The 17,047-nt window shown below is 36.2% G+C and overlaps 2 protein-coding genes, 1 long non-coding RNA gene and 1 other non-coding gene across 6 annotated transcripts; 2 read left to right on the top strand and 2 right to left on the bottom strand.

Annotated features, from left to right (window-relative positions):
* Positions 1–447: 447 nt before the first annotated feature.
* LOC145116197 (C2 domain-containing protein At1g53590-like) lies at positions 448–4,325 on the top strand. Of its 2 annotated transcripts, XM_079052551.1 has the most exons (11): positions 448–600; positions 840–1,019; positions 1,117–1,191; positions 1,348–1,491; positions 1,605–1,700; positions 1,782–1,913; positions 2,054–2,248; positions 2,375–2,423; positions 2,515–2,607; positions 2,689–2,872; positions 2,958–4,325. In XM_079052551.1, exons 2-11 carry the CDS (start codon positions 894–896, stop codon positions 4,144–4,146), a joined length of 2,283 nt encoding a protein of 760 aa, XP_078908677.1. In that variant the 5' UTR covers positions 448–600; positions 840–893; the 3' UTR covers positions 4,147–4,325. The 2 variants fall into 2 exon arrangements, with proteins under 2 accessions (XP_078908677.1, XP_078908676.1); XM_079052550.1 differs by having other exon boundaries at positions 451–1,019.
* Positions 4,326–4,435: 110 nt separating this feature from the next.
* Positions 4,436–14,399, bottom strand: GSL04 (glucan synthase-like 4). 2 transcript variants are annotated; one of them, XM_079052548.1, is made up of 38 exons: positions 14,059–14,399; positions 13,880–13,980; positions 13,580–13,783; positions 13,386–13,490; positions 13,182–13,301; positions 13,021–13,113; positions 12,857–12,948; positions 12,641–12,767; positions 12,419–12,556; positions 12,255–12,331; positions 12,012–12,165; positions 11,783–11,932; positions 11,559–11,676; positions 11,106–11,434; positions 10,977–11,029; positions 10,822–10,882; positions 10,663–10,744; positions 10,436–10,572; positions 10,236–10,370; positions 10,056–10,153; positions 9,895–9,979; positions 9,645–9,805; positions 9,431–9,554; positions 9,262–9,356; positions 9,058–9,196; positions 8,754–8,905; positions 8,563–8,669; positions 8,362–8,481; positions 8,145–8,213; positions 7,632–7,912; positions 7,436–7,555; positions 7,245–7,357; positions 7,073–7,156; positions 6,877–6,989; positions 6,575–6,804; positions 5,211–6,059; positions 4,945–5,130; positions 4,436–4,858 (listed from the first exon to the last, which is right to left on the bottom strand). In XM_079052548.1, exons 1-38 carry the CDS (start codon positions 14,309–14,311, stop codon positions 4,628–4,630), a joined length of 5,886 nt encoding a protein of 1,961 aa, XP_078908674.1. In that variant the 5' UTR covers positions 14,312–14,399; the 3' UTR covers positions 4,436–4,627. The 2 variants fall into 2 exon arrangements, with proteins under 2 accessions (XP_078908674.1, XP_078908675.1); XM_079052549.1 differs by having other exon boundaries at positions 13,580–13,763; positions 14,059–14,194.
* Positions 6,282–8,319, top strand: LOC145116198 (uncharacterized). Its single transcript, XR_013711917.1, has 3 exons — positions 6,282–6,470; positions 6,558–6,766; positions 7,504–8,319. It is a non-coding gene; the product is annotated as an uncharacterized LOC145116198 (long non-coding RNA).
* On the bottom strand, positions 8,140–8,216 carry LOC145118157 (small nucleolar RNA J33). Its single transcript, XR_013713134.1, has one exon. It is a non-coding gene; the product is annotated as a small nucleolar RNA J33 (small nucleolar RNA).
* Positions 14,400–17,047: the final 2,648 nt, after the last annotated feature.

The following is a 17,047-nucleotide window of genomic DNA, read 5'->3' as shown; positions in this document are numbered from 1 at the left end:
TTGCATTATTTTTCCAAACCAGAGTCTCTATTACAATACAATAATACATGGAGGTGTTAACCCTACTTAAAAATAAAAAGAAAAGTTAAAAAGTATGCCGACATGCGAGAGCCACGTTTCATCAGTACATTATTTAGGGAACCCTTTAATTATGCATTATCTCTAGAAAACCTTGATCATATTAATTTTCTTTCACTTCAACCAATCATATTTATTGCATTTCAACTTTTCTCGATCAAAGTCGATTATATCGAACGATAATTAACTTACACCTTATAAAAAAAGTTAATTGATGAATCAATTAAAATACACTCTTTCTTGTTCGGCCCATACATTTTTACAAAACAGTTTTTTTTTTTTTTTTTTTTATTATTATCACAAACGGATATTTTGTAGGAAATGACACGTAGATAGCCGACATTGCCAAATGTATAAAGAAAGAAAGCAACGGGGATGAATCCACTGGGATGGCAGTACGATTATACACCTGTAGAACACGTATCAGACCCGTTGAATGCGGGTTAAGCAGCTCTAACTGCTAACCTCCAGTGAGTCAACTTCATCAAAGTCGTCTCAAATTCAAAAATCCGAACAATCAGTGTACGTATGCGATGGGTATTTATAACTTGCTTCCACGAAAACCCATTTTCTTGAATTATTGAAGCTGTTCAAGACAGATCCACATCACCTATTTCACAAATTTCAGCTCCTAGGGTTTTTCTTGATCGTTCTTGAATCTTGACCCTGTTTTTGGTCCCCAAGAAATAAGATACAGCTTTTAATGAAGTGGGGGTTCTTTAAATCATCGTAGTTGTTGATTAAATAGTTGAATCTTGTAGTTTGCGTTTGAGAAGAAGAACAAGGTCAAAGGTCAGCGGTTGGATTTTAACTCCATGGATATAACAGAGGTTTCAATCATTCATCATGTGGGCATTGTGTTCTTGGTGATATGGTTGCTATCTTCCTTCGGTTATTCCCACCCAATAGTTTACTTCATTTCTTTGATCTATCTTTACTTGGTAAGCAAGATATATATAAGATTATATTACTATTTGTATGTTGATATGTTCCCAAAAATATCATGAGTTTATTTTATTTATTTATTTCGTTTTAAAGGTTCATGAGAATTTTTCCACAAGATTCAGAAGAAAGGTGCGATTCGAAGAAAGAAGACAAGCCAATCAAAAAAGGGTAAACTCTTAATATTCTCTCCCTTTTTTGACTTCCATTTTCTTTACTAGATCATCACTTTTTAGCTTATCTTCTTAAGCTAGTTGAGAATTGAGATGATCTAATCTTTAGCCCTAAAAGCTCAAATTTTGAAACCCCTTTTTCGTTTTTGCGTAGGTGCTTTCGGATTCTGAATCAGTAAGGTGGTTAAACCACATGGTTGAAAGGATATGGCCTATATGTATGGAAAATATCGTCTCACAAAAGATACTCCTCCCTATCATCCCTTGGTTCTTACAGAAGTACAAACCATGGACAGTGGTACAAATCTAATCTTAATTTTTTTAATCTTCTTCTTTTTGAAGTAACATAATGCATAAATTGGTAACAAATTGGTCAAAAAGTGTGCTAAATTAATGTATTTATTTATTCAGAAAGAAGCTGTGGTTCAGAGTTTGTATATGGGAAGATCTCCACCAATGATCACTGAAATGAGGGTTTGTCGTCAATCCACTGGTGACGACCATTTGGTAAATTGATAACTTCTCTTCAACTTTTGTCTTGTAGTGAACAGAAGAGCTTCTAAATAATGTGGTTTTGATTATTTTAAGGTTTTGGAGTTGGGATTGAATTTCCGAACAGCTGATGACATGGATGCGATATTAGCAGCAAAAATGACAAAAAGATTAGGGTTTGGAATGTCCGCAAAAATGCATTTGACAGGAATGCATGTTGAAGGAAAGGTATCGTTAAATTTCCACTTATCTGACTTTTGTATATGTTGGAGTCTCATCTCTAAAGAAAATCGATAACTCCACACATATCAAACTATCAAGATTCATGAGTTTTGTTATGTGATTGTGTTATTTGAAATGTTGTTTAGGTATTGGTAGGGGTGAAGTTCCTCCCAAAATGGCCATTTCTTGGACGTTTGAGGGTTTGTTTTGTTGAACCACCTTACTTTCAGATGACTGTGAAACCAATTTTCTCCCATGGTCTTGATGTTACTGAACTCCCTGGGATTGCTGGATGGCTGGATAAGCTTCTAACAGTCGCATTCGAGGAGACACTCGTTGAGGTAACATTCACCTGATACAGTATCAGATAAATAACCAGAGGATGCTCTGGTTATCCGATGACTGGAAACTTCCATCCAGACATGTAATGGTTTCTAATTTTCATTACATGTTGGGTTTTTTCACAGCCTAATATGTTGGTGGTGGATGTTGAGAAACTCGTTTCACCTGAACAAGGTATAATAGGTTTAGGTCCTCTTTACGTGTCTCTCATATATTTTAATTATTACGTTATGGTTTTAACCTTATCTAATTTGTATTGATTTAGAGACTTGGTTCTCTGTGGATGCAAAGGAACCCATTGCTTATGCCTTTGTGGAAGTTGTTGAAGGATCAGATATGAAACCATCAGACCTGAATGGTAACTTTACTTCAACATTTTTTTATTTCTTATGTTCTAACATGAACATGCTGATGACTAAATCGGACCTCTTTACAACAGGGTTGGCTGATCCTTACATAAAAGGCCAGGTTGGTGCATATCGGTTCAGGACCAAGACACAAAAGAAGACTTTATCTCCAAAATGGTTTGAGGAGTTCAAGATTCCCATCACTTCATGGGATGTACCTAATGTTCTTCAAATTGAAGTTCGTGATAAAGATCACTTCATTGATGATACCCTTGGGTATGTTTCTATTCCCTATCATCTCAAGCTCTATATTTTTTTTTTATCGAGTTTATGTATTCAAATTATGCACCCTTTTATACAGTGATTGTGTGATAAAGATCAACGATTTTAGAGATGGAGAGAGACACGACATGTGGTTGCCTCTTCAAAACATTAAAATGGGAAGATTGCATCTCGCGATAAAAGTAATTGAAGCCGAATGTGACGGGGATGTTGCATCACAGAATGAATTTACGAAAAAGCCCTTGGTAGTAGAAAAATCTGAAGAAACAAATGCAGATAGTTTTGAACCCATTGATGTTGAAGGGCTACGAGAGACCGGAATCTGGGTCCACCACCCTGGTGCTGACGTGGCGCAAGTATGGGAGCCGAGGCAAAAAAAGAACAAGAACAAGAACCGGGCCCATAAAGACAGTGAGTCGGTGGCCAGTAGCATGAGGTCTGAATCATTCCCGAATAATGACTCCAGCAGCACTGATGAGAGCCTGGAGGGTAATAAAGTAAAATCAAGAAACCCGGTTAAACGGGGGTTTCGAAAGATCGGTTCAATGTTTAACAGGAGCCCGAAACCAGAGAATGATTCATCAAGAAGCTTCAAGGAAAGAGATGAAAAAGAGTGTGATTCGCCACCTCAGAATGTCCGGGCTGTGAATAAAAGAGAGATTGGTGTGAAGCTGGTAATGGAGGTGGATAAGGACAACCTTGTGTCACAGGGTCAGGACCCGCGGGTCAAATTTGAAGAAAGCCCGGAAAGAAGTGATGAAGAAAGCCCAGGGAAGACGGGAGTCAGAGATACGGTTAAAGGTATTCTGAAAAGTACTGGGCATTCGGCCCGTGGTATGATGCACGCGCTTTCTCGTAAAGGGTCCAATAAAAGTAGAGACTCGGATTCTAATGGTGAGTTTGGACCGATCTTGTCACCTGGGTGTGGACCCGAAGGTGAACTGAGCTCAGATGGTCCTGATCAAGCGGCTAGCCCAACCGGTCAAATGGGCTCGAGCCCTTTGAGCTCAACTGGTCAGATGGGCTCAAGCCCTTTGAGCCCAACTGTTCAGTTGCGTTCGAGCCCTTTGAGCCCAACCGGTCAGATGGAGTCGAACCCTTTGACCCCGACTGGTCAGATGGGGTCAAGCCCTTTGAGCCCGACTGGTCAAGTCAATGCAGGTGAGCCGGATATGCTTATGATGGACACTGTGGATGTAAATGGGACAAATAAAGGCGATGAGGAAATGCCTCCAGAACCACAAGTAATATCTTCTTCACTTAATTAAGAGGTTATGTATGTAGTTTGTGATGAAAGTTCTATGTCATATACTTGTGTATAAAGCTCTTTTGCATGTTGGGTGTTTATCCTGCAAATAGACGAATCACCATTGTTGAAGGTGAATGTTTGTTGTACTTTGTTTCACTTTGATAGATATATGTAAATGACAAGAATTTTGGTTGGTAATTCCTACATTCCAATATTTTTAGTTTTTTGACTATGGAATTGGATAGATTGTGATTGAAATGTTGCAAAAAAGAAAAATGTAGATAAGGCTTATGAATTCGTTCGGGACATTCATCGAACACATGGTGTGCAATATCAATACCCTCAAAGTTCTTGGCTTTTGAAAGATTATCTCATCTATCATTGATATGTAATTTGATTATTTCTTACAGAATGGTCGTTATGTGCACTATACTATGATGTGATACGGTATTGAATACATATATATAATCATGTACACAGAATTTTGAATGCAAGATAAGTTATACGTGTTTCTTTTTGGCTTTAAGAATGGGTTGAATCTGCAGTCTCCTGCTGAAAGCTCTGTTGAAAAGAAACCGAGTCTGGAAAGCTGAAATGATAGGAAGCCATGCCAAACAAGCAATCGGTGTAAAAAGAACAACTCCCATACCGAAATCATAAGCTTGGGCAAAAAGCCGTGTGAATTTCCACAAAACCGTGCCCTGAATCAATGGCCTGAATGCTTGACCAACCTAGTAATGAAGCAAAAATTGTTATTTATACTTGAAGAAATCAAAAGATGAAGATTTTGATTCAAAATCAAGAGAGTTTTGCTTACTAGTATCAGTCCCCATCCAGTTGGTAGAAACGCGAAACAACAAACGATCAAATCCTTTACAGATAGCTGACAGATGTATGAAAGAGTGATTATGGTTGCTATAACAGATAGGAAAAGAGAAGCTTTGAACAGCCTGAATGAAAGCTGATAGTTATCACTGAGATAATGCCTCCCCACATTTACAACCTGTGTAAAATATTCCACATGATTAGAATAGAACAAAACAGGAGCAGCTTTTTTGTCCCACCTAAAAAGTGGAGTTTTACCTTGATTAAGAGGAAAATGACGACTATGACAACCCAGGAAAGGACATAAACAACAACGGTTTTATTGGACCCGGCTATATCAAGATGGTAGACGAGGCCATATTGGTAAATAAAGAAGCGCAATGAAAGAAGAATCTCAATAATGCGGGACCCCCACCCCGAATGCTTAAGATGAGCTTGCTCATCATACCACCAAGACTGCCAACTCTTATCTTGCTGGATTCCAATTCCGCCTTGTTGTTTAATCCACTTATTCCAATCCTTCCAGTCATCAACAATCTTCCCCCAATCAAAACCCGAAGGATTGAACAAAAAAGGCGCAAACAGCCAAGTCAACGACAAGAACCAGATGGCGTATGTGGTCAAAACATACGTCATGTTGTTTCGATACGCTCTCCTGATGATGTCATGAACTATTAGAAGTAGTAAGAGCTCGAATCCTTTCATGAAATGACTCCGTGAGTATAATCTGTAGTTTTCGGTGAAACTCGCGTGAAAGACCACGACCTTTCGACCCGTGGGTCGGTATTTTGCACCACCATGGAGTATGGTTCGGCCAAAATAATGGGTTTTGGTCCCGAGGGAAAAGGTGAAGAAAACAGCAGCGAGTTGGAGTTGCATTAGAACGAAGTCTTTAAGGGCGCTGAGAAATCCTCTTTCCAGTGTGATTTCCATTACCATGGGTAATCCTGTCAGTAATCCAAGTTGAATGAATGATTGTGATGCTAATGCGGTTTCTAATGACCGAATGTTGTGCACTTTGGCTTCCAGAAGTAATGCCTTTTCTAAACCACTAAGCACGAGGTAGAGCTGCCCGTATAAGAATACGTAAATTCCAATTACAGATATCTGTAAGATTTGAGAAAAAAACAAAATATTGAACATTTAAGCTTTAAGCGAGTGTAATAACATGATTGGGAGCTCCTTATATATGCTTTAAATTGTCTAGTATCAACAACTTTTACTACGGTTTTAACTTTTAAGTTGATGAGAATGTTATTGGTTTTTTTTTTTTTTTTTTTTTTTTTTTTTTATATGAAAGTTTGGGATGTTAATTTTTTTTTTTTTTTTTTTTTTTTTTTGCAAAAATATAAATTTGAATTGTTAGTTTGGTAATTATCGTAATTCCTTAAAAGGTGTTCAATTTTTGTCTTATTATCTTATATGAAAGTTTGGGATGCTAATGCGGTTTCTAATGACCGAATATCAATTTGAAGATGTTAATTTGTTAGTTTTGTAATTATCTTAATTCTTTAAAAAGTATGTTGTTCTCTTTCTTTTGTGAAAATCCCTAGTTTTGTAATTAGAGAAAACATAACCCTAAATCGATATTTTGTTGTTGAGTAGGAGAAGCAAATTATTACCAGGCTGCTGAAGTAGAAGCCGACTGTTGTGAAGTAACAGGAAAGCATGCGGAAAAAGTCAAATCGGCGTCCGAGGCGGTAGATATCGCGGCTAAAAACTTGTTCGCTATTCCCATTCGCAACTTTGGCTTCAAACTTTGAGATCTGGTTCAAGCTGACGTCACGCCCTTTACCAACTTGTATGTACTCATGGTATGTAATATGTCCACGCCGTAATGTAGTATTATATCCTGTACACAACATCCAATGCCGTTAAATAAAACGATCAAAGTTAACTCATATGGTTTCAAACAGAACTAAACCTGCAAAAATGTCTTCACTCAGGTTAATTGTCTTTGAAGCTTTGCTTATGCCACCTCTTGTTAGGTGAAAGATTCTGTCAAAAAGATCTGGATGCCCATAATGGAACCTAATCCTGTTTAATACAAGTGACTCAGGCTCAGGCTAGGCTCATCAATGGGTTCGACCCAAAATCAGCAATTAATAAATAGCACCTACTTGAGAGGGTTTGCTAGGAGCCTTTGACCAATTGTCACAAAACTAGTCTCTTGGTAAGACATGAACCATGCTAAAGAAGAAACACTGCAATAAAAGAAACAAACACCATCCATCGATAACAAAAACTATGTGTTTGTTTGACTTTGACTTGAGAGAAAGAAAGTGAACCGACCTTCCAGTGAATATGTGTTCCCTTAGACCAAGTATCTTGGGAGTTTTTCCGAGTCTTGGTAGAAATTCTTGTAGGAGATTCCTCATTTTGATGGCTTCTTCCAGATAGTTATCCTGTAACGATCCATGTATGTTAGATACTTTCTCTCAAAAACTAAAAACTAGTCCAAGAGTATATTGATTATGACTTACTTGGTTCATATCTATGGCTTGTAGAGCTTCACCACGAGTAAAAATTATGGCATGGTTTTGATTTTCAGGTTTCCCTTCTCCAATATCAGGTGGTCCTGGTAGCTTCACGCGATATATCTCCTGTAATCACACCACATAACAATTATAGTGCTGAAGTTTGTGAGTTTATTGTTTGGTTTTGGTTTTGGTAGCTTACCTGGTCAAACCCGTTGACTGCTTTGACTAAAACGGATGAGTAAATCTTTATGGGCTTATTGTCAACTGGTTCTTCCCGCTCTTCAACATAAGCCACACGTAGTGAAGGATACCTTACCATAAGATCAATGATTTCTTGTGCCTGTGGGTCCCCTGATGTTTTCTGTGACCCGAATAACTGACATGACACAACATGAGTAAATTTCATGTCTGCTAATGCATCCAGATGAGCGTTTAACGTGTCATTCCCTCTTTCGATTGTCTCATAACCTTGGAGAATATCTGATAATCAACATCAACATATCAGACTCTGTGACTGATGTCAAGTGAGACAAAATTTACAGTTATTTATTTCACCCAAAAAGATGGAATAAGGTGGGACAAGGGACTGGCTTTTGATCTCTCGTTTGTACAAAAGACGTAAATGCCCTTCCTCATCATTGAAATTAGCTCTAAAAAGCTTGTCAGGTCCAATCCAGTCCAGTGAAAGAAAGTAAGCTGAACTACAACAAACCATCATCTTCAGCCTTGTCAAGAAAAGCTTGCAGCTTTAGTGCCTTGTGGTAATACATCATCCCACGAACTGTTAACAAAAATAAAGATATACTATGTGTTAAGATATAAGTAGTAGTATAGGGTTTTATTAGTTCTTGATGTGGCTTTTAATATAATTTCCAGATTGTTTACAATATGTAAGTTTTGAAAGAAGTAAACTGTTTCTAGCAACTCACCCGTCCTGCTTAAAGTCTGCCCACGAAAAGAAGCCCAATCTCTAAGCTCCTCCTTGCCATGATCATCTAGCTCCTCCATGGTTTCAACCCCCATTCTTTCCAGGAAGTTTTGCAACTCATCTGAGAAAAAACAAGGTCAAAATCGTAAAAAGATGCATACTCATGACTGATGACAAAGATCTTGAACTTATAGTACGTTACCTGGAAATATTTTCTCCATATAGAAGCCGATGGATACGTAATCTTGGCTTGCGTTCAGCTCCTTTGTAGAGAATTTAACTTCTTCCTTCAAATGTGGAGTCAAAACACTGTAATCACAAGAAAAAATAAATTAGTAATTTGAACCCAAGTAAGTTTTTGAATCTTATGGTGAATCTATGAACAATGAAAACCTGAAAGATAGCATGTTGCGGACTTTTGGAGCTCGAGGTATATCCATGAATAGAGAAGTTGCAAAAAACGATATACGCCTTCGTGCATCCAGGTTTGAAGGTATATCCATGGCTGCATCTTTGATTGTAAGCAGCAAAAGGAATCTCTTGATCTATGCAATCAAGATTTGTATCAGTTTTTCTTGCAAACATTTAGGGATCATTTGGATTTGGGATTTGGAATTTAGATACATTCTTTTGTACAGAATTTGGAATGTATTTAGCCAAATGCCCTTTTAGTATTATTGAAAGTTGTTAAGAAAACCTTCTGATTAAGAGAATCGCTATCTGGCAATGGGAAATGGATTGAATGCCTTGATGCAAATAGTTGTGGTTCGGGTTCACTAAAGTATGTTGTTAAACATCCTTCAGTATCTTGATAAGTGTTCATGGAATCCAGTGTTCTGTATACAAATCGAATAAGTATCCTAAAAAGATTCAAAAAGCTGATCATTGAAAAGATGCAAACCTGGATCTGTTTTTCATCATATCGTTTGTTATGATCTCAAAAATATCTTGCAGCACTTTCACAACTTTAGTATGATGATTCTCATTGCCTTCAACCTTAAAATGAAACGTAAAATTTTACAGACATACATGAAGAACTAGAAATCTGAGTTCTAGGGTTTGAGATTTACCAGAAGTTCAACCAAATCGATGCATTTAGCATGTAGAGTTAGAAGCTCACTTAGATCGAAATCCTTAACGAAGGTTGATTTCCTCATGCTTTCTTCAATCTCATCAACTATCCCAGATATGACTCTGAAAACAAACAAAAAAAATGGTATGTTATACACAATTTACTAATATTTTGAGAAGAAAATGAAGAACATAAGACTCCATTGATGTTACCTTCTCTCCATGTCTCCAACAACTAGAATATCAAGAACATCTTTCAGTGAATCATAACATTCTTTTACTGCAATATACATGTAGACATCTCTTCTGATTCTTTTGGAAAGATTTGCATCTTCCCCTACAAAGTCCTTTGCAATAGACAAGGCAACTGGCAACTGTAAATAGAAAGATGAACAGTGAATTAGAAACATGGATTGGATTGCATGAAAAAATAGATTATGAAAAACTGAAAACAGAAGAGTACCTGATTTGCTAGGAGAAAAATAGGCCAACAAACAAGGCCAGAAAGTAAATCGTGTGATAAAGGCATCTTCATCAATTCAACCTCTCTGTTCATATTTTGAAAAGATTTGTTAATGATTTCAATTTCTTGTGGAAAAATAACTAGAAAAGGAGATAATTAACCTATTACTTAAGAGATCCTCCTCACGAAAGCTGTTAATGATTTCATTCCATACAACAACAAACTTAACAAGACCATTCCTCATTTGTCTTTCAGACAGCTACAAAGAACCAATGTGACTTAGACTCATATCAAAGAACAAGAATGAGATAAACTAAAAAGAAAGCATTTTTAGTAAGTACCTTTTGAAACATCTCCCGTATGAAAGATTTCCTGTTTAGATGTTTATCAGTTTTTGTAGGATGTGGGATTAGAGAATTCATGAAGGCCAAAGGTAAATCTTGAAATCTACTTCTCATCATACCTAATGTACGAATCTAGATAGAAAAAAAAAGGGTGTTAGATTGTATAAAATAACTTGAAAATTAACTTGATTTCATACCTCTCCAAGATGATGCAAGATTCCATAAAGTCCTCCAAAGATTGCACAGAAAACAGAATACCAAATCTGGGTGTCCATGAAATACACCAATATGACTGGAGTCCAGATAGCAGCAATAGCACCAGCATTGTTCTTGACTGATTTAGATTAAAAAAAAATTGTAAGAAAAAAAGGAAATGTTTAGTTATTAAAGAACATATTATGGAAGAATGTAAAAAAGGTGTTACCTTTTGGGAAAAGCTCATGCCAGTCATACTTTGTAATCCCAAGCCTCATAATTTGTCTTGTTGGTCCTATGAGTGGCTTTATCTGATAGTGGCAGAAGTTTACTAGTCAACTTTTTGGTCAACTTACAACAGGAAGAGAAATAAAGTAAAAAGACTCACCTCAAAGGTGTAGCTAAATGTCAATTTGCTTAATAACAACAACATCCAGAATAAACTGTACCTGAAAACAAAGACTTAACACATTTCAGGAGACATTTTCCAAAAGAGAAACACGAGTTTACATCAACTTAAGAAAAAAAGAGTTCAGAAAGTACTTCAAAAGGGAGAACTGAGACTCTTGCATCCCTCTTCCCACATATAACCTAGGCTAAATTCCACAAAAAGGTTAGAATATTGGCTCATTTGTTTATTTATTTTGATGTATAATATAATAATATTAATACCTGAGTCCACCAAGAGAGAAGTGAAGAAATCTTTGAATTTGAGGTTTCAATGTATCGACCAATTGCAGGAACAGAAAAAAGGATCATATTGACTGCATTAGACATCAAATAGAATCCAACTGCAATCATATATGAAGAATAACACCACTCTTCAAACAAGCTTCCATCTTGTGATGAATAGCAAGTGTACTTTCTTCTACTTTTGGAATAAAATATGGGTAACAAGATAGTCCACATTGCTGCAATCACCACCTTCAAACTATGCTTTCTGGCTCTTGATTCATCCATCATGGATCTAGCTTTCCATGTAAACACAATATCAAGAACAGCTGCAAGATTCAAGAAAAGTTTGGAAGTAAATCAAATTTCATCTTCATCCTTTTTTAAGTAAAAAAGATACAAACTTTATTAAATCTTTATGAGAGAGTACCGAAGTTAAAGTAGGCACAAGACCTTGAACTAGTTTAAGAACTGCAGATGTGATAAAGATGCTCATAATATCTTCAAGTATGGGTGTATCAAACATCTGTAATGGTGAATTGAGATCATGGCATGCCATAATTATCATCGCCTGAAATTTTCAAAAAAAAAAATATCTTATTGTTTAGATTTTACTCATTTTAGAAAGAAAGCAAACATTTGTTGATGTGTTTATTAGTGTTCAAAATAAAACGAACCTGAAGAGATAGAATAAGAAAAGCCCACATTCTATCAAAGCTTCTGAAAACATGCCAAAATGACCGAAACTCCACAAAATTTGTCTTTCCTAACCATTTTCTCTCCTTTGGCTTTGGTTGCTCTTCTGTAGACTCATCATCTTTATTAAGCTAACAAAAACAATAAGATTTAAGATTGTTATGCAATAACAGATTAAATTTGTTATGTAAAGATTAAGATTTAATTTACCTCCATTTCTTCATCATTCTCTTCTGTCTTCTTTTCTGTCTTTAGTTTATCTGAGCCCTTATTGTTTTTTCTCTTGGGATCCTCACAAAAGTCTACATAAAAGAAGTCATGCTCTTTATTCATCGGCCATTCTAGTTGGAAACAATCAGGAGACCTATCAATATATAACAAACAATCATTACTTATTAACAATTATAATAAACTTTGAAGAAATTAACAATCAAAAGTCGAGTAGATATTAACCAGAAGAACTCATTCAAATCGTCATAGTTTCTCCATGTCGAATGATCAGTCATCCCATTTTGGTTTTTCTTAGCTTCCTTCAGTCATTTGAAAAGAAAAATCAAAATAAACAAAAATGAAGAGTAATGAATGTTTTTGGAAGAAGTATTAAGTATAGTGTATACCTCACGAATAACCTCATATATTGGGGTGACAACATTATTTAGAAAGGACTCAGGCCCACCACCATATGCAGGGGTGAAGGTTCCATCAGTAGATAAGATGGTGGCACCCATCAACATGCTATGCATGTCATATGCCATCTACATAAATACAAGAATTTGATCATTGATTGCATAAAAGATATGAATGATATTGAGTTTAATGATTATAATGTGCAAACATACATGGTGAAAAATGTATGCAAGGCACTCTGGCATGAACCTCACATTAGCAGCCTCACCCCATATAAGAAGATAAAGTCCTATATACAGAACTTTGTATTGTTGTGCTTCTGGATCTGATAATGGCAACCTACATAAATAAGTAAAAAAGTTTTAGATGAATTTTGTAATATTCAAGAAAGAAATATATAAAAACAAGAAGAATTTCTATACAATAACCTTATGCTGTTTTTCTTCTCTAAGAATTTACACCATTCTGTGTAATTCTTGAAGAACTTCTTCATCAGGTCATCTAGAACACCATCTGCTAACTGTTGATCTCAAAAGTTTAACAAATAATATCCGTGTAAATATAAAATATATATATATATAACTTTGATTACCTTTGATGTATTTGCTAGTTTATTACTTCGCCGAATATGCATGTTTGCAAGAAGTAGAATCAAATGTTCCCTCTGATTAGCAACATTTCCTTTCTGAAAGTAAATATTGTTATCAGAAATCAACAAATTGCAAGAAAAGATGATGAAGTATTATTGAATACCTGAAATCCGAATGAATTTTGGAGCCAATCGAACAAATCAAAATGAGGCTTTTGATTGGTGAACTCTTCAATAAATGGTATCCCTTCAACATTACGAACAGCTGCAACTGCAGCTTTAATCTGTAGCATTTCATAAGATGGTTATAATAATAATAATAAAATAGAAAATGAATGTCAACAAGTGTTTGGAAAAGGCAAACAGACCTCAGTGAGTTGCATGATTGCTTGATGAACACCTCCTTGATCAAGGGGAAGAATGTTAAAATCATAGAATTCGGATCTTCGATTAACATCATTATCAGCATTTCCCTAGAAGGAAGAATAGATAGAAGATAATTGAAATCATGCATGAAAAGGATTATTTTTATATAAATGTAAATAAAAAATGAAAAACGAACCTGTGTGCCAGCAGCTTTAGTGAGTGTATTTGATACTTCATATAACACAGCAGCAATTGTACCAGCTTTAATTAACGCGTCCCTGTTCTCCAAAGTACTTTCTCCTCCATGTTTGATGATGTAATCTTTGTATTCACGATAAACACGTCTGACTTCACGTACATCGCTCTTTTCTTTCCTTTTTCTGTAAGTAACTACTTCATCCTATCAATCTCAGGCGCCAAAAGATAGTTACAGGGATGAAATTTTTATGTTTATTACTCGGACATGATCTGATTTTTAAGTGGGTTTGTGATTCACCTGTTCAAGTCGTTGAAGAAGAGCAGTTTTGAACTGTCGTACTCCACGCCCTCTTGAATTACGATCCAAATCATGTGCAACTACAAAAGCATGAAAACGGCCTGCTCACAGACGAGGATTAGGGATTTAGAACCTCAAACAACAGCAACAAGAATCACAAATTGGGTGCAAATGCTTACATAAACATGCAACACGAGGCTCTTGGGCGTCAATCAAATTGGCAACACGAAGGAACCTCTGAATTTCTGATCTCAAAGTGACTGGCAATTTCTCAGAATCAAATGGTTCAGGAACGTAATCACGTCCAGACGTAATCGATTTCATATAAAAGGATTTCGCCCCATTATTGTTACTACCATACCCTACTCGACCATTAGTTTGCGTATTGCTAGTACTTGCAATGCTGGGCTCTGCGACCACGATTTCCGCCATTGTTGAACATGAACCAAGCTTGCAGAGTAAGTAAATGGGTGCGGGAAGAGAGTAGAATTTGAAGGGGATCTTGTGTGCAGTATATACATGATTTCTTAATGTGGTGTACACTTTATGAAGAAAGATGGTGGCTTGCTTTTTTGATTAATTAGTTCACTAGCAGTAGTGGTGTCATCTTTTTTTGCTTTTGCTTTCCATGGATAGTTTGGTGTGGATTTGCTTTTGTGAGGATTATACAATAAAAAAGAAGCAGGGGAGAAAGGGTTCTTGAATGTGTTGTTCATTGCTACTGTGATGTAATCTGTAAAACAAAAATTGGGGTTTCTTCTTTCTTGCGCGGGATTTCTTTGAGCACGTGTCACCGTCTATGTGTTTTCTTGTGTGTGAAAATAGTGCGTGTTTTCATTTTACATTTTTTTTTCTTTTTCGCGAAGCGGCTCTATTGACTCAAGAGCACCACTATTTTTTGTTTAGGAAAAGGGATAATGTTTTAGAGGGCAACAAACTATTGCTTTTGGTCATATTTGGTCATTAATTTTTTTTTCGTGTTTTGATAGTCATTTAACTTGTTGATTCGTCTAAATTTTCCCCTTACGACTGCTTTTTGCCAGTTGCAAAGGATTTATCGATCCTACATGTCAGTTTGATCCTATGTGGCATGTAGGGCTAATGTTATTAAAAGAGGGGCGTATGTGGTTTCTTTATTATGCCCTAATACCCCAATGGCTTCCTCCTATAGCTTCTCATCGTCCATCAATCGATCAAGCAAGAAATCAACAGTGAACGATCCAAAAACTTGTGATTGTGGGTTCCCTGCACGTATTCTAACGTCAACAACACCAAAGAATCTAGGGAGGCATTTCATGGTGTACAATGAGGTAAGCTATTTCACTCGAGTCTTCCCCCTTTTCTGATTCATTTTTCCTGATTTGAAACCTCCTTATGAGTTATTTGTGTTGAAGGGTAAATGCAAATATTGGAAATAGTTGGATGTAGAACCTGTACAAATGCCTCTAATGGAAGTGGTGGAGGGAATGAAAGCTGAATTAGTAGCATTGAAGACCGAAGTAGAGAAGGTGAAGGAAGACATGGAACAAATGAAGAAGGAAAAGTACTCTGATGTCATTGCAATGAAGGAAAAAATATATAAGTTTACCATAGGATTTCTTTTTTTGATCATCGTGTATATGATGAAATGATGTGAAATGATGTATTGAAAGAAAGATGTTGTTTGAATGGAATGAAGGCATTATCTTAACTTCTTGTTGGAATGGAATGAAATAATTTTGACTGGAATGGAATCACAAAGAAGTAATTTTGACTGGAATGGAATCTCAAAGAAGTAATTTTTACTGGAATTAGAAAGAAGTAATTTTGACTAGAATTACAATGTAGTAATTTTGACTGAAATGGAATCACAAAGTAGCATACATATAATAATGAATACATATATGATTCCATTCTTTGACTGTAATGAATACATAGAAGTAATTTTGAGTGGAATGGAATCACTGAGACAACAATGCATACAAATAACAAGAAAGTAATTGAATGGAATGAATACAATGCATACATATAACAAGAAAGTAATTGAATATGGTGGTTGGATTCATTGAAATACTCCATTTATATTCGACATTAAATAAAGGGAAAGTGAAGTAATTGAATATGGTGGTTGCCACCTCATTGACCACGTAGGATAAAAAAAGCCACCTCAGACCGATTCAACCGTTGAAATCGGCTAATATCGGTCATAAGGGGAAAATTTATACGAATCAACAAGTTAAATGGCTATTAGAGCACGAAAAAAAGTTTAGTGACCAAATGTGACCAAAAGCAATAGTTTGTTACTCTCTCAAGTCATTATCCCTTAAAAAAATATCACCATATCATCCAATAATGATAAACGCGTATAATTTAGACTAAGTTGTAAATTTGGTCCGTTATTGAAAAAGTATGGATAAGGTTCAAAATCTTTTGAACTTACATGGATGGTCCAAAATTAGATATTTTTGTGGTTATGAACCCTGTTAAACATGAAAAGACCATTTTGCCATTTTTATTTATTTATTTATTTTTTTGCTTTTTTTATTATTTATTTAAATACTTTAAAGTGTTTTAATTAATTAGAAATGCAAATGGGCCTCATCCAACTCAAACTTCTCTCTATCTCTCTCTCTCTCACACACACACATACACACCTACAGAAAGACACTCACAAGCATACACACACTAATCATTAAAACACACATGTAACATCCGGATTTCCAGGCATGACAATTTGAGTATTTCTTTTTGAACTATGAGGAGGGACTCGACGAGTTGACGCCTAGACTCGTCGAGTAGGATCGCGATTTGCTGACTGGATTAATGAAGGTACTCGACGAGTCGATGGGTGGACTCGACGAGTCCGCGCTGTGGACAGAAACCCTAAATCTTTGGGCATGTGCCCTATTTAAGGGTCCTTATAGCCCTCAATTGCGGCTACCAGTCCAGAGAGAGAAACCCTAGAGAGCTTGAACGAGTGGTATAAGAGAGAGAGCCTTTTTTATCCTTATTAGTGTGATTTTGCAAAGAAGAAGGTGTTTCCAGCAAGAGGAGGTCAAGGGGATTGTTATTCTGTGGGTTTCCAGCTTGGATCTGCAACTTTGAGGTAGTAAATCGATCCCTTCTTCTGTTTAGTATGAGATCCTTGAATTTAGGGTTTTCTATACCTTTTTATTGGCTTGAAATGAT

Source organism: Lactuca virosa, chromosome 5, assembly GCF_052849685.1.
Source record: "Lactuca virosa cultivar CGN04683 chromosome 5, Lactuca_virosa_CGN04683_v6, whole genome shotgun sequence".
Classification (NCBI taxonomy): Eukaryota; Viridiplantae; Streptophyta; class Magnoliopsida; order Asterales; family Asteraceae; genus Lactuca; species Lactuca virosa.
The sequence above is the reverse complement of the archived record's forward strand: the minus strand, read 5'-3'. Positions and strand labels throughout refer to the sequence as shown.

Excerpts from the sequence above, each read along its gene's own strand:
- GSL04 (XM_079052548.1), bottom strand. The coding sequence starts at position 14,311 with ATGGCGGAAATCGTGGTCGCAGAGCCCAGCATTGCAAGTACTAGCAAT. Across the intron at positions 11,030-11,105 it reads TTCTCTCTTGGTGGACTCAG|CCTAGGTTATATGTGGGAAG; the intron begins GTATTAATATTA and ends TGTGGAATTTAG. Across the intron at positions 8,906-9,057 it reads GCGATTCTCTTAATCAGAAG|ATCAAGAGATTCCTTTTGCT; the intron begins GTTTTCTTAACA and ends TTGATTGCATAG.
- LOC145116197 (XM_079052551.1), top strand. The coding sequence starts at position 894 with ATGGATATAACAGAGGTTTCAATCATTCATCATGTGGGCATTGTGTTC. Across the intron at positions 2,424-2,514 it reads ACTCGTTTCACCTGAACAAG|AGACTTGGTTCTCTGTGGAT; the intron begins GTATAATAGGTT and ends GTATTGATTTAG. Across the intron at positions 2,873-2,957 it reads TTCATTGATGATACCCTTGG|TGATTGTGTGATAAAGATCA; the intron begins GTATGTTTCTAT and ends CCTTTTATACAG.